Here is a 16,586-nt window from a genome sequence, read left to right as displayed (position 1 = left end):
ACCCTGGAAGGAAAACATGAAAATTCAGATGAAATTGACAGGTTTGACTTAAGACTCCGGAGGTACTGGAATTGGAGCCCCAATTTAACTAAAGAAGCTGTAACTTTATTAAAAATGTTAATAAATCAAAAAATATCAATCACATTTATTAATAATATTGTAAGCCAAACATTGATGCAAATTTTAACTCCCAACACTGCATAGTTACAATGTTTATGCAAAAGCAAAAGGTAATAAGTGAATAGATTGTGTAAACATTTGTAAAACAATTAGTATGAGTACTGTGATTAAAATAGTAGGAACACTACATGCAAAAGTATCCCTAAGAAAATACATTTCAGTTCCATTTAATAGAACAAAATCAGCAAACAACTTCAGGACTGAAGGCACGTCACACTTTAAGCTGGAATAGAAGAAGAAAAAAACTTTAAATATACACGTATGTTACATTTAACAGCAATAGCAGTCAAATCTTTTCTCCACACTGAGACAATATCTTCAACTATCCTGACAATGTGTGTTTATCTTTCCAAACACTTTTGTATCAAAATATTGATATTGTATGAATTATAATTTAGTAAAACACTTTCAGGAACCAATTTCTCTGACCTAAAAGCTAGCATATTTTTTACCTATTCATACCATTATAAAAAGCTTCCTAGGCTACCTCAAGGGGGAAAAAGTTATGGGAAAACAAGTTAAAATGAAAAGTTTGTGGCATCTTAATAAGACTGTCAATATGTTTTGGTATGATGTTGTAATATTTTTACCTTGATTAGCTGCAATGTACTCTCTCTCAGCCCGGTCACCTGGGAGAAAATAAGGTAGTGATGAAAATTAAGAAATAACCTTAGGTCAGTGTGACTCAAAGTGTGTTCTGTTTACTGGGCTGGTAGTAGTCATAGAGGGCGATCACTGCTGGTTTGAGGTTCTGCACAGGGATCTGCTGTAGGAGAACCAAGCTGTGGTTCACTGGTACCCCCTTTGTAAGCTAAAAAGAAGACCAAAACAGAAATTTACAGATAATTTAATGACTAAATTATCTGTCATCATGTCTTGTTCTGAGCTGCTGATTGGTCTCACCTCCGATAAGTAAACCACAACATGGCCGTCCTTGTGTTCAACCCGATCCACCAGTTGAGCTCTTTCAAGCTGTGAGGAGAAAACATTCAGCAGCCTTATTATTAAACCTGGGTGTTCTATCAACAACCAGGTTTAGGTTTAAAGTCATAGCTTAACTCACATTCTTCAATGACTGTGGGTCAGGGATAAATCCTGAGAGAAAGGCGATATCCAGGATCACCATGTTAGTGCTGGCATCTTTTCCATTGTACCTGGAACACAATAACCATTATGCTGGTGGAGTTAATTTATCTATTTACACTAATAAATTCTACATTCACACATCCCTTAGCTCATGAATCATGTATGCCCATTTCTAGTAACTACACATAATTATTTGTTATAGTCCTGAACAGTATATTATCATTATTGTTAATCCTATTCATGTGATTTTTTTAGATATTGTTTTTAACACTTTAAGAAGTTTTTGTGTGAACTTGTATACCTGATGCTGCTACTACACTGCAATTTCCCCTTTGAATAGAGGCTGTTTTTATTCCATTGTATTTATAATATTATTTAGCCAAGGCATTAATCACTTACTGGGACAGGAGGCTCAGAGTGACTTTAGTAATTTTGCCAGAGGAGTCAGATTGTGGTTTTACCTCCAAACTCAGAGAGGAGGCATCAATAGGAGGTGGGGTGTTGTACCGCAGAGAAATCTGAGGAGCAAGTAGCCAAGAAAGGTTGGTTACTTAAGAGAATAAAACAAGAGAACCAATAATTTCTTCAGGTCATATTTGCAAAATGTTGACTGTGTTTTACCATTTCAAATAAAATTTAATTAGACAAAAGCCAATAGTTAAATCTATTCCATACAAAGAGTTCTGCAGAAGTGCTCACATCTCTCATACAAACACAAACTTCAGCGTACTTTATCAACATTTTATGTGAGAGAAAGAAAATGACCTCTGTCCAATGTGACTTGAGCTACTTTGCACAGAAGCATGAGAAAAATGCTCAATGTCTAGGTTTGCAAAACTGAAAAAAGATGTTTTCAGTTGAATTCAAACAGAAATCACAGATTGTTCTCTTTCTCAATCATGCGATGCTTTGTGTTGGTCTGTCATGATGTGTTCACTGACCTGCACTGAGGCACATGCAGTCCCTTTCACCTCCAGGCTGTACTTTCCTGTTACATTCTGCAGCATCTTCTCCTGGTAGAGCAGTTTGTTGTCTGGGTTCACATCAAAAGTCAGCTGACCGCTGGGAGTCTGAACTGTCACTGTGCTGGAACCTTCGGGGCTGAACACCAGACTGGAGTAGAGGGACAGGGCCTGAAGAGCCACCACCGTGTCCTACAATACACAATGTACAAGATGTCCCACCAGAATCATGACACAAAAACATATAGTGAATTCATCTCAAATTGGTGTGAGTAAGGAGACTTCAGAACAGAATCTAAGGAAAACATGTACTGTTATGTCCAAAATGGGTCAACACATTCAGTTATCAGTTTCAGAAAGACATTACATACTTCTAAATGTTCACTAAAATGCTAATATACATCAGCAAAATATGCATACAGTAATAAAAGGCCTTCGTATAGAGATAAATTCTGATTGTTACACCTGAGTGGAGGAGAAGCCACCATATTGGTTCTGTTGGGTCGTCAGCCACCTAACAATGCCAGAGGCGTAACCCAGGTCTTCAGCAGTGGGGGAGGAAGAGAGTTTGGCCAGCAGCACATAGGAGCTGATTTCCACAGACAGAGAGGCGGATGTTTCTGCTGCTGTCTGAGACCAGTGGATGGAGCTTCCTAATAAACAGTCACCCACCCCACAAACAATAAGCATTAATGAAGTCACGGTTATCAACTCTGAATCATTTCCACCAGAACTCGCCTTGTTTTATTGCAACCGAGTCGAGGTGCTGCAGGAGGTGATTTCTGGTCTCCATGTCTCCAGCCAGAGCGAAGACGTACGCCAGCAGAGCTGTGGTGTAGGTGTTGCTGAAGGTATTGGTGGACTCTCTGAGGCATGACAGACTCTTCCTGACAACAAAGTCCTTTAACAGAAGACCACAGAAACATTTTCAGGTTCAAAGCAGCAAGTTATTTTTTTTATTCACAGTTACAAGCTTCATCTTCTAAAACCTTCACTGCCAGTGCAATAAAACCACTGGCAGCAGTACTTCACTACCCTCTAGTGGTACTTGGAAGAAATGTAGATTTTTTTTTTTTTTTAAAGTTACATTTTAAGCTAGATTGTAGTGCAGGGATATTTACAAGTAATTTTTCCCAAGACAAATGTCAAGTTTCTAATAACTGAAAAAAACATTTTCTCAAATCTATGTTGTCAAATATGCATTGCTTTATGTTAAGAATTCAAACCTGTGCTTTTTGTCCTTATGTCTAATTTTATATATTTTCATTCAGCAATTTTGATCATTTAATGATAAAAATTTTTGACATTAAAAACTTTAGAAACCCAAAGACATAAGAAAGAGAAAAGGTTTACCCTGATTTCATGTTAAAGACAGAAATAAAGATACAAATAAAGATTGTAAATTGCCAAAATAAGTGATTTTAATTGTAATATTATAAAAGCAGCCAAGTAAATGTTGGTTCTTTTAGGATTTATTTACTTACATTTGTGGATATTTTCATTTCCAAAAAGGCAGCGGTAATGTAAGCACTAAGTGTGACTTCATCTGACACCCCACCCTGTGGAGACGAAGCATCGCAAAGACCATGCTATTAGTAGATGTCCACATTACAGGGAAAAGAAGCTATAAAGAAATATGTTTTTGTTGCAGCAACAACTTTAAAAGTAAATGTTATTGTGACTTCAGCAGAACTTGTGCCTATTCAGATTGGAGGTTTCTTTATGGTGTCACATACACCTGGAAATAATTGACATACCTTCATACTTTTGTGAACGAGTTGTCCTGACTGTTCAAAACAGCCACTGCTACGTTGTTTTTGTTCCAGCCAAGTCTTTGATTGGTCAATCTTTGTTGGGTCAATGTAGACGAAAGATTGAGCTTTGTAAAAAGATCTCAGGACAAAAGCTGTCAGCCTAAGAAAGAACAAGATAAGTCAGCATTTACAGAGTAAAGATGCTGGATCAGGAAACTAGATGGAAACAAATAAAAGTAATAGAAAATATGGTGATGGGTCAGTGATGTTCTCACCAGGTGATTCCAGACCCTTTTCCAAACGTGCTATAAGCACCTTGGCTGTCTTTGTAGTTCAACTGTCTCTGGTAACCTAAAGAACAGAAACGTGATGAGATGTACTTAATCTGGATTACAAACCAAACCTTGGACATACAAGGAGCACAGTAGCTTCATTCTGATTCTAGAGACGTAGATCGACTCTTCACCCTCATGGAGCTGTTGAGGGGGGTCATAATTGGGTTTATTTTCAGAGTTGCTTTTAACACTACTCTCTGAGGACCCATCTAGGAAATGTCACTCTTGTAGTAGTAACAGATGAATGAACTTTTCTAAATATTTGATTACAATAGCTACATTGTTAGACTTGCCACTGGTTAAGAATTTGGAAGCCTTTTCCTTAATGGCTGGGGTCAGCTGCTGTGAACTTTGCAGATATTGTAGAATATAGATGTTGGGGGCCAGAAGAGCCATGTTCTGCTCCCCACATCCATAGGGCATCCGCAGAAGGTCATCAAGGTTCTTCAGAGCGCGTCCCATAATGTCACCTGTACAGAAATCCACACTCATTTAAACATAACATTGATCTGGAAATTACATTAGCTCACCAGTCTCATGAAATATCTTATACTTTAGAGTTCTATCACTTCAAACTGATAGTAATCTAGATGCAAGGGTTTTTTCTGCTTGGGACAAAACAGTTCAGTTTGGATGAGCCACAGTTGGAGACACTAATATTCCTACTTATTCCTATGTGTTAACTTACCATCATATAGAAAATATATTGTAAAATAAGCTCAGATGTTTTTAAGAAATATTCCAGAAGGCAATTTTCTAAAATGAGTTTACCCAGCACTGACACCGTCACACTGGCCGAACCCTCGATCACATTTTCAGGGAGGCGTATCTCTGTTTCTTCTGTCAAACCTTTATCTGTGCAGACAGAAACAACTATATTAAGTCATAAATAGAAAAAAAATAAAATGGACAATAAGATCTATCTGACATTCTCAGCTACAACCAACTTTGTGTTGCAAAGTGGTGGGGACGCTTTGTCAGGAGGGGTAGTGCTGATGCACCTGGCAGGCTTTTTTATGTGCTAAAAAAAGCCAAAACTTAAATATAAATAACAAGCATTTACTCATAACTTAGGATACATATCCTGATGAGGCTTGTCAGATTAATAGTACTTATTGAAAATAAAAACCTCTTAGAAGGTGTAAAACCTTCTAAGAGATGTAAGGATGTAGAAACATCAGTTTCTATCTTTCACTAAGTGTTGGAATTGCTTAAAAATGGTTATTTTATGCTATCCAAACCAAAACACACCAAACTGCGCAGCACAAGAACATGTTAAGGTTGTCGGATGTACAGAAATAACCTACTCCCCACTTTATATATATTCATTGGTTCAAAGAAGGTGGCCATATAACTTTTCACTGATCTGTGAAATGTGATTCCCTTGGACCTTGTTATTTTGCCGTCATACTGATTTCAATTAATAGCAAAACATTCCGTCTCATTTCAGATTCTTTGGTGTATCATTTTCACGACCACCGAAATTCCTGATTCAATGCAAAACAACAATGCCAGCAATCCACTAGATCACAGAACAGACTTCCCATTTACATTTTACAGAGACATTTTAAATAGCAGTCGTCCTGGCTGCTAATGCTTTGAACACAGTGCTAGCCTGCGGTCAAATTGGAGCCCGCATTTAGATTCAGGCGCACAAAGGAAAAATGGTGTAGGAAATATTGGTGGAGAGTAGGGATTGTCCCTGTCAGGCCAGAGTTGGTGGGGACATGTCCAAACCAGTCCTTCAGAAAGGTACGCCTATGAGTTACAATACTTGCTAATGACTTACATATTGACTCCTTGTGAAATAAAAGGCAGTTAGAGTCAGCAACATTCACCTTTTTTCCATATCTTCTACCCTTCTCTCTCTGTGCCATTTCCTGTCTAAATACTATGAATCCATAGTATTTAGACAGTCATGGTTCTAAATACCATGACTGTATTTAGTCATGGTAAATGACTAAATACAGATCATGTGAAGAAATCTGTAAAGAAGTTTAAATTTAAATTTCACAATTTAAATTTCTAAAATCCTACTTTGAAGCATTTCTAAATGTGATTCAATCAATTATAAAAATATTTCAGAGAAGCAAACACATTGTTAAAATACAATGCATAGGATTACAAGTGATCTTTATCATCTGGGTCTCATGTTTACTGTTCGGTGAAAAACACACTGACCTTTGGGAAACATCAACCAGTTGTAAGCCTTCGACGTTTCAATTCCTTCAGCCTGATTGAGAGATATATGAGGAAAACTTCAAGATGCGTTCCAGTTTTAGTTTTATTTGTTGAGATTATTTTGAAATCTGGTAAAAGGCCAAAAACTGTTCCGATGTCATTTAGTGGTAGTCTTGTTTGATGCCACCAACCTTAACGATGAGAGAACGTGTGACAACGTCAACACGACCTCTTTCAGGAACGCTCACAATCTCATTGCCACAAGAAATGTGGGACGGAACAGCCTCAGCAGTCACAGTCACATTCACCACTCCTGAAAAACATCATTAGAGGTCAAATGTTGAGCTGCTGGAACTTCTAAAGGCATCACAAAATGATGTTGGAGGAGCATGGAGGAAAATTAATATACTATGTTTGAATTGTGATAACTTCTTTCTCCCAGTCACCGGTCAGCAATGTGATCCTCACCCAAGGCGGTGGGATTCATGGTCCAGCTGAAGGTCTTCCGCTCGTTGGCACAGAGACAGCATGTGTGTTGGTCCCCAGAGAGCGGGATGAGGCTGTAATCTGAGGAGGGGGTGCCAGTCACTCTAACCTATGCAAGAGAAATATTTTGTTTAAATTAGTTCTATAACCACAGAGAAAGAGCTTAAAATATTTTAAAACTGACCGACAGGTAAATTCATACTATACATGTCTTACTATAATCCAGAGACATTTTATACATGTCTCTGAAATACCCTTAACTACAGTGATGAAGCAGTCTTACAAAACTTAACATCTGGTACTGTAATGTATACACAAAATTATTTAAACCAATTGATTTTTAGATATGATAAAGTGATGGAACATATCTGTTCATCAAAGAAAGAAAGCTTTTTCTTTCCTTTATTATTTATTACTTTAATTAATGTATTATTTTAATTTATTATACTTAATTTTATTTTTATTTATTTATCATTTATTATTTATTTCTCTTATTTCATGTTTATTTCTTGTCTTTCCACAGTCATAGAACATTATTATTATATTATTATTCAATAATTTTGTTCCATTTGTTTTGTATCGACTTAAGGGAAATTACCATAATGCATTTAGTCAGGTAATTGAAGACGGTGGCCTTCAGCTCAAAGTTCTCCCCCCGGATGATGGAGTAGGGCAGGGTGAGCTCCAGGAAGAAAGGCTGGAAGACAGTGAGCTTCTGACGAGGAGCCAAACCAAAACCTTGAGGGGACAAACAGAAAGTCTCCGTCTCCCAGGTGGTGATGGTGTCCGGGACTGTGAGGGACACATTCTTGGTTCCAGAAGATCTGGATCAACAGATATATACAGAATACATAATACTACTGCTCCTCTAAGTTATCCACACAGACCAGCGGGGCATCCAAGCACCCAAGAAAAGGATTTGGAGACATTAAAATGTTTCTCAATTACTTCATTACAGTTAAGCATAAATGCAAACTGCTCATGTGAATAAAAAAAAAAAGGAGATGGCTGGACAATATGTCTGTTGTATATGAGCTGAATTATTATTACCATTACTTACCCTGTTTCCACCATGTCCCATATCCAGGTCTCAGGGAAGAAAGTGCGAACTGTTTTCACTGGTTCCGGAGCCATAGATCCTGCTTCACCACGTTTACCCACTGGTGAACTAGATCCTAGCAATGGTACTTAAAAGAACCAGAAGAAAGAGAAACAGACCTGAATAAACAGTGGCACACTTTTTTTTTCTGTTTTAGAAGTGAATTCAGAAACGGTCCTACTTGACAGCTCTGAAGTTATCACAACATACCATAATTATATTCTCTCCCCTTGAATTTGAGGCATGTGGGTATGCTCATCAGCAAATTTGTTGCTGTTTTCAGTCCTACTCTCTACACAGTTTTAGACAAACAACACAAAAATACATAGAATAATATGTTTAAATGACGTAAATTTACGGTAATATGTTTTGTATTGTTTATGGTTGTTGTGTATTTGGTACCTGGAAAACAGTACGGGCTTCCTCTATTTCAGTAGGTGAAAAATATCTCTTCATCCTCACATTCCAGCATTTTCTGGGATCATGAACCTTGTATGGTATGTATAATATTTTCTTGACAGGAAGAAATGCAAAAATCTGTGGAAAAAGAACATGGTTTAGAGCTGGGAAGTGTTCAGTAATTTTGCTTTGGTTCTGTCTGAGTAGGAAAAAAAAAGAGCTTAAGAGCTTGACTTTTATCTCAAAACATAACCATAGACAGTATGTCTCTGAAGGAGGCTAAATGTTGTTAGCTGTCACCCTGTCTTCATCCAGAGTCTTTCCAGGCTCCTTGATGAGGATGCTCTGATCGACGGCACTGACGCCACACAGGGAGTCAGGCTGGGCTGTCAGCTGCAGCTTTGTCTCCTCTCCTGGAACAGCTGATGATGGAGAAAACTCCACTGACACCTGATGAGGACACAACACATCAGGTGTGTTGGAACCAGACGTTTTCACACAAAGAATAAAATTTCACATCCAACCATTTAATTTTTTTTTCTCAGCGTCTAAAGTTAAATCTGACTAAACTTCTGTTTCTAAAAATACTTCTACCTGCTAAATGCCACAATATTTAGAGAAAAAAATATGCCAGAGATTTAAATCAAAAGTTTACATTCAGAATTATTAGTGTCTCTTTCAGCCATGGGGGAAAGCCCAGATGATGATGTCATAACTTCGGAAGCTTCTTATAGGTTAACTGACACATTTGCGTTAAATGTGGGTGTATTTTAAGACCACACCTGAAACAAACTGCTTTATGGCTTGACAAGTGAGAAAAAAAAAAATCAGGCACTGATTTGAAATAAAAAATTTGGCATTTAGCAAATATGTTTTTTTTTTTTTATTATAACTGACCAAAAACAAGAGAAGTTTTAGGTCACTTTTAACTTCAGACAAAGGGAAAAAAGTGGGTGTGTCTTTTTACTTGGTGTATCTAATTCAACTAAACTATTATTTACCCAATAAATTGTCTTAATCTGAGTAAAAGTTTTATGTTGCAACGTAAAACAACTGACATGCTTATCGCAAAATATGTTGCTTTTTTAGAAGTTGATATAAAGACTACGTCATGATGCTAGTGTCTTATATATTTGGCGCAGCTTGCTCTCTTATTTGCTCACCTTATTACTGAAGCATTTTTCTGTTGAGAACTCGGCATTGTGAGCAATCATGTTCTGGTTGGAGAGGACAGCATAAACCACAACCTGGATCAAAGGTGCCATGTCTGGAGAGACGTGCAGCTTGAAGGACACCATGCCTTCATTCACTGAAAGAAAAAATAACATCCAACTGTTGGACATACTAAGAGGGATTCCTGCATTTATGTACTTTCTATAGACAAAAATAATTTCATTTAAAAATTAATTTCTTTGGATTTTTATTGATCTAGTTGGGAAGAGTGTAAATCTCTTCCCAACTAGATGATCAGTTTATTAATTTAACTTTAAAATGTTGTTTTTCCTTTTCCTTTTCCATTATGTCAGCTGCATTGGAAGCATTCCCTTCAGCAGTTCTGACAAGGAACTGGTGTGTTCAATCAGCCTCGAAGGAAAAAAAAAAAAATCATACTAGCTGTGTTTCCATCGACCATAAAATTCTTCAAATTGGAATTACGAAAACAAATGTGCTTCACTGAAACATGGAAAAAAAACAAAAAAAACAACAACACATTTTTAAATTAAAAGTTTTTGCACTATGTTGAGTTTTTTTTTTTTTTTTATCAAACATTGGTGTATTTGGCACTTTCCTCCTTGGACAGTGCGCAGCTGGCTCTACCAAAAGTCTAACAACATTGCACATCAAAAGTTGAGTTTGTAATGCAAAAATGATGAATTCCTCACTCTTCTTCAAAACTGTCTAAAAATTCCCCTTGTGCTATGTAACAATTCTCAAGTATAAGGGGCTTGTGGCTCCAATGACTCAATTAAATAGTTCACACATTACATGATGTTTTCTTTTCATTTTGGTGTGTATATTATAACACTTGAACTGGACCATGCAAGCATTCTAAAATTAAAATCTGAAATGTTTTGAATCCATGAAGAGTTGGTATTTACACACCTGGTTTATCTTCCAGTTGAACTTGTGTTTGTCCTCCTCTGCCAATGGCTCCTCTATATAAGACCTATTGATTTTTAGAGAAAATTAATGCAATGTGTGGTTGTTATGCAAATAAATAACAGGAATAATATATGTTTCCTGTGTTGTCTATTAGGACAAATTGGCATCCCAATGGGCATCCCATTGTAGTGAACTTCTCAACCTAGGACGAGAAGTATCATCCTAGGTTGAGCTATTTAATTTTGTATAATTTAATTGAGCCAAATGGTAATGTTATGGCATATAGCCATTTGTAAATCTTAATGGTTACATCAAAATTTAATTATTCTGCTTGTTTTTTTGTCGCTTTTGTGTCACATACTGTACAGGATCACTTTTACGGGTCACAATAAAATGCAATCTTTGACTATTTAGAAGAAGATAATGCTGTGCTGAATTGAAAAAAAAACAATGCTCTTAATAAATCAGTTTTTTCCATATGAAGAGCTCCTAAGCTTTGACTTGCAACAGTCAACTATAATCAATTTTAAAAATTTATTAAAAATATTCAGTGGTGATGACTGAGAAAATACTCACCAGGTACATAATATTCACAGATGACTGTGATTCAAGCACAAATGTGTAATTAATGGAGATTTCCACCTCTTTGTCACACAGAAGTGTTGTTTTGCTCGTTTTTATCTTCAATGAGCTGGTAGTTTTAGTATCAGCAGAGGGAGGTTGAAACTGCCGAACTATGAGACGCTCTGAGGGAATGTAAGCCGTTCTACTGGGAGGGAACCTCAATCTTGGTAAGCTGCTTACCTGATTATAGAAAAAAATATTTTAGACAGAACCAATGGTGGTTAGAAGGTAAACTGAAATTGTATTTTAATGTTTTTGTTGTGCACTACTACTGCAAGTTGAGAGCCATGATTTACTTACACCAAAGAAAATATCTCCATCAAAAGTGTCTGTGCTGACAGTGAAAGTGGCGAAACCGTTAGAGTCAGTTGTGAGGTTCTGCAGTAAGCGTGAAGACCAAACATGACCTTCAATCAAGTACAGAGTCATGTTACTAATGGGCATCCCATTGCAGTGAACAGCCTTGACCTGTTGAAAGTACAATTCTGGAGTAAAAATAGTGCAATGTCCACTGTTCATAAATTTCACACATTTCTTCTTGTTTTGATTTTTTGTCACATTTAAATGTTTTAGATAATCAAACTAATTTTAAAATGAAAGATAGCTTGAGTAAATATAGATTGCAGTTTTCAAATGATGATTCATTAAGATAGAAACCTATCAAAAGGTTGTCCTTGACTGATATTAACATTTGTTTGATGAGCTGTGACAAATAAACAAATCCCTTGAGGTCTGTAAGGAGAGAAATATTTTTTCACTGGTCTGAATTATTCTTACTTTTCCCTCCAAATTTGAGCCTTTGACATAAATCTCGGGAAGATCAACAAAAGCCAGCTTTCCAATAACATATGAAAGTTGTATTTTCATCATTTGAGAGTGCGAAACACCTGAAAGTAAAACACAGTGATCTGATTGTCATATGTGAAGAATTATTTTGAAAACTTCTGCTTTAAGAAAGGAAGAGTCGAGTTCTGTAGCTGGACTAACCTGTTCCCTCCTCTTCCACGGTGGCACTTATATCAAGTCTATTTTTTGCTAAGTCTGGTCTAATTTTGGTGAAACTTGACATTTTAAATTCAAATGTAGTACAGCCTGTTGTGTCCACCTAAAAAGTCAAAGTGAAGAAAAAATAATTGAGATGAATACAACAAAAGGTACAAACAATCATTTCAGACTGATGTTTTCTGTGAAATGACAGACCAGCATCCTGGTCCACTCAGCAATAAAGAGGTCAGGATTTCTAACCTGTAATGTTTGTCCTTAAATTTAAATTGTTGCAGACATGTGTGATAATTATTTGTCAATCTATTAATATTTGTTTTTAGCATTATTTATGTGGTGTGCATTTTAGTATAGATATAGGTACAGTGTACATGTGGGTAACCTTACCTGCTTTGTCTTTGTCTCACAGGGAGGTGTTATCTGAGGTTCCTCTGGATTTCTAGACTGCTCAAGAGGTCGGCACACCTTCACTGTAACATTTCCTGGTACAGGCTGTCCGAATGTGTACCTGGTTAAATTAGAACAAATTCATCAACAGAGAATAACTGTATTATTATTATTATTATTATTATTATTATTATTATTATTATTATTATTATTATTATTATTATTATTATTATTATTATTATTATTATTATTTAAGTTCTGATATTTATTTGCAAGAAAAAAAACATTACTTACTTTGAACATACTTTAGTTTCAAACTCTTTTTGCGTAATACAGATTTCTTCTTTTACATTCAGGTTTACATCAAATTTGGGCAAAACTGAACACCAAAACAGCACATGTTACCAGGTAGACTTTAAGAAAAAAGACTTTCTTAAAGAAGAAAACATTCCTAACGTACCATATTTCTCTACTTTGAAGGGGTGATAGTTCTTAAGTCCACCGACTGTCACTATGATGTTGTACGATCCTTCACGGGCTTCAGAGTTTAAGGAATATGAGAGCTGCAGTATTTTGGTGGATGCTTCATTGAGCCACTGTCCAATTCTGTTCTTGTTAGGATCCTGTTCAGTCAGACAAAAAACAATGAGAGACTATACAACAGAGATGAACTGTCATTTTGGACATTTCAATATTTATTAAATGAATTATTTAATGGAGCTTCTAAAAATAAACAAAATTACATTATTGTATTTAAATAACTTTTATAATTATTATTTATTTAATGTCTAATGAAGAAACGCAACCAATCATTAAGCAATGAAGCTCTCTTGTTAGGCAGAAAAACATCTCACAGCTGTCTGTGAGTCCTGCAACTAGAAAATACACTTAAAAAGTTTAAAGTAAACCTGAAAAAAGTGGATAACAGGCATTATCTGCAATGGACACCTTTGGGGTACAAAAGATAAAATACTTTGTTGTCTATATAAATGGAAATTTGGCTTAAATAAACTGTCAGATTCTTCCCATAGGAACAACACATTTCATGCAACAACACAAACGACCCTCAAAATGATTGAAAAAGAAAGTTAAAATGTGATCTGCACTGGCTCATTGTGTTGTTTCCTTCTAACTGCAGAGCTGGATCGTTGCCATGAATCAAGAAATACCAGCAATAACAACAACAAAAAGTAAACCTACAGGTTAAACAGTTTGTATTTTCTTACCTCTAGTTCAATGATCGTGTACTGTTGGACAAAGAGAGGATAAAGAAAAGTCTGAGTCAAGTAAAAATGAGAGTAATATAGAAAGTTTCATTATCATTCTCTGGTGCAAGTTATGCATTTTCATGCCTTAGAGTGACAGCCTCATTCGGTTATGTTTATTAGTGCATAAGAAAAAAAAACAACAACATGATTTTAGAAACTTGTTACAAACAGCTACTGGCTCAAACTATTGATCTTTCAGCAGACTGATTGAAGACATTGCAGATCTTTAGTTAGGCGGCACACATGGCCACATCACCCTCACCAAATAATTTTAAAATGCAAAGCTATGAAGACACAATGAAAATGCTTCTGGTAGGAAACCAGGCTGGCCAGTGTAGCCGTGAAGGTTTGAGACCAGAAACAACATTTTCTGAAAACGACTGGCAGATTGGATACATTTCATGTTGCCACATCTTTCTTGAAATCATTTGAAACTATTTTGTCTTTGGACTCCTAATCCTGCATGTTTAAACATTAACATGACCCACTTCCAGGGGGTGTGTGATACATACAGAACAGTAATCAAATAAACCCTTTGATTTGTTTACATACTGAACGGATTTTTTAAAACAATTATATTTAGCCACTTACCAACTGATTTATTGGTCTGAACTTTGTATCCATTGAGACCACTCTGAAATGAACTATGAGAAGTTTTCAGATCATATGGATAGTTTAGGTAAACAGCATTAACTTGTCAAAGAGAACATTGATTGATACGTTTTGTTCTGGTAACCCAATTACCTGTCTGTCCTGGGAGGTAGATTGGTTTGTCTGTTTGGATTAAAGTCATGGGTTGGTAGGCTTTGATTAGGACCTTCCTGCTTTCTTCTGAGTAAAATGTGTTTCCTCTCACCTTCACCTCAAATGTCTGCACCTCTTCATTTTTCACTAAAGGGACCTGTGTCAACAAAAATTTTGCAATGATGTGAAACATGAAACTCTTGCTCGTGACACAGAGTTATCTTTGAAGCAATAGATGTTTGCTTTTTAATAAAAAGCATGCAGTGCCAAGTTTTCTTGAAAGTTGACCTGAAACTGAATGCATTCAAGAAACTCCTCCCTAAAGGTCTTCTCAAGAAGCATGGTATTGTTTTCTTGAGACCTCAAAGTGACGGTCATGGTCAGAGTCTCATTGGGCTCCATGAGACTCGCACAGAATTTGGTCTGAGTTCCAGCTTCAAGGACAGCAGGAATGGTCACCATGTAATATCTACAGACAGATTCACACATACGGGTGTAATTTAGTGCTCTGAATCCTCTTGGGAGTGGAAAACTAACACAATTTATATTCAAATTAAATTAATTATAAACACATTTTTGAAAAGTTCATATAAACTCACGGCTCGGCCAAGGTTGGACCAACACATGTTGCACAAAAGAAGACCCACAAAATCCATGTCCATGTCTGGTTCCCAGGATGACCCATGTCTGACTGCACTGATCCTCTGAGTTACTATCTATCAAACAGCTGCAGATAACAACAACTCCGCCTAATTTCACACCATGTGTGTTTCTCCTGCAGATATCTAGAAAATGGCTCATTCATAAATGTTTCAAACAGATGTTTGCTTTGATCATCGGAGTAAATACCAGGTAACAGAAGTCTGACATATAGTGTGCACCAATTTTACAAGTCAATGTATATATTTGCAATTATCAATCTTGCAACCAAACTAGCTTTAGTATTTTAAATAAAAAATAAGGGAAATGATCTAAAAGTGAAGTGAATGCCAATCATCTGCACTTCTCCGTTTACTCTGCTCAGAGATTGCAAAGTCAATGTGGCTGAAACTGTCTATAGGTCAGTTATGAGACAGAAAAGACCTATAGACTGCTTCAACAGAACTCGTTGAAATGTTTGTTTCTTCTTCTTTTACTGGTTTTAATTGTTTCTATTTTTCCATTTAAATTAGTGAGTGGGTCACCCACGTGCTGTTAGTAGCCCTGCTGCCTTGCAGCAAGGGTTCGAATCCTGGCTGCGGTCTTTCTGCATGGAGTTTGCATGTTCTCCCTGTGCATGCATGGGTTCTCTCTGGCTTCCTTTTAAAAATACCTGTCAATCCCAAGGGAAATTAAATGAAAAGTAAATGTTGTGACTAAAACTATACAAGTTTCTTCAAAAAGTCAATGTAGATGCTAATGGCTGTGGACAAGAAGGAACTCCTGTAGCTGTGGGTACCACGGCCAATCTGAGAAGCCTCTGACTGAAGACATTCTGTTAAAGGACAGTGTCATAAAGGGAATGTCCTAGGTGGTCCATTATGTCCAGCATTGCAGTGAGGCTCTAGAAAAGCCCCTATTTTTATTTATTTATTTATTTATTTTTTTATAGCAAAAGCAAATAATTCAATAATTTGTTAGTATGGTGCAATTATTTAAACATGCGATATTATGTTCAAATTTCTGCTTCTTGTTGAGCAAGGTCAGATTGAAGGTTTTCAAGTGGCCAAGATCAATTTTATTGATTTTAGATTAATTTTTAATTTCCTGCTGAATTGTTTTGATCCTGCTGTTACTAATCTGCATTCCTTCTATTAGTGGAAATAACCTACTTTTTTAGTGTTTCTAAGTAAAAAAAATGTGAGATTAGAGTTAGCAAAGTTGTGCAACAGTGGACTTTAAGCAGGATCGAGTGTTTGAGTTTGTTATGCAAACATTACGAGAACTGTGTAGAACGAACAAATGCAGAGATGGACGGATTGGCAGACTGACAGATT

General features: G+C 36.4%; 1 protein-coding gene across 1 annotated transcript; it reads right to left on the bottom strand.

The window, feature by feature from the left end:
• Positions 1 to 63: 63 nt before the first annotated feature.
• On the bottom strand, positions 64 to 15,317 carry LOC122832157 (alpha-2-macroglobulin-like). Its single transcript, XM_044118655.1, has 36 exons — positions 15,210 to 15,317; positions 14,899 to 15,079; positions 14,611 to 14,767; positions 14,458 to 14,510; positions 13,825 to 13,845; positions 13,059 to 13,221; positions 12,893 to 12,977; positions 12,599 to 12,719; positions 12,197 to 12,314; positions 11,987 to 12,096; positions 11,510 to 11,677; positions 11,162 to 11,389; positions 10,586 to 10,649; positions 9,646 to 9,791; positions 8,783 to 8,932; positions 8,486 to 8,620; positions 8,294 to 8,375; positions 8,045 to 8,171; positions 7,583 to 7,808; positions 6,967 to 7,093; positions 6,690 to 6,811; positions 6,499 to 6,550; positions 5,089 to 5,172; positions 4,611 to 4,787; positions 4,258 to 4,333; positions 3,986 to 4,142; positions 3,713 to 3,787; positions 2,967 to 3,129; positions 2,694 to 2,881; positions 2,208 to 2,420; positions 1,666 to 1,784; positions 1,244 to 1,334; positions 1,084 to 1,152; positions 886 to 991; positions 771 to 809; positions 64 to 403 (listed from the first exon to the last, which is right to left on the bottom strand). Exons 1-36 carry the CDS (start codon positions 15,293 to 15,295, stop codon positions 399 to 401), a joined length of 4,284 nt encoding a protein of 1,427 aa, XP_043974590.1. The 5' UTR covers positions 15,296 to 15,317; the 3' UTR covers positions 64 to 398.
• Between the last annotated feature and the right edge of the window lie 1,269 nt (positions 15,318 to 16,586).

This window comes from Gambusia affinis, linkage group LG06 (assembly GCF_019740435.1).
Source record: "Gambusia affinis linkage group LG06, SWU_Gaff_1.0, whole genome shotgun sequence".
NCBI classification, from domain to species: Eukaryota; Metazoa; Chordata; class Actinopteri; order Cyprinodontiformes; family Poeciliidae; genus Gambusia; species Gambusia affinis.
This window is presented reverse-complemented; position numbering and strand designations above follow the sequence as displayed.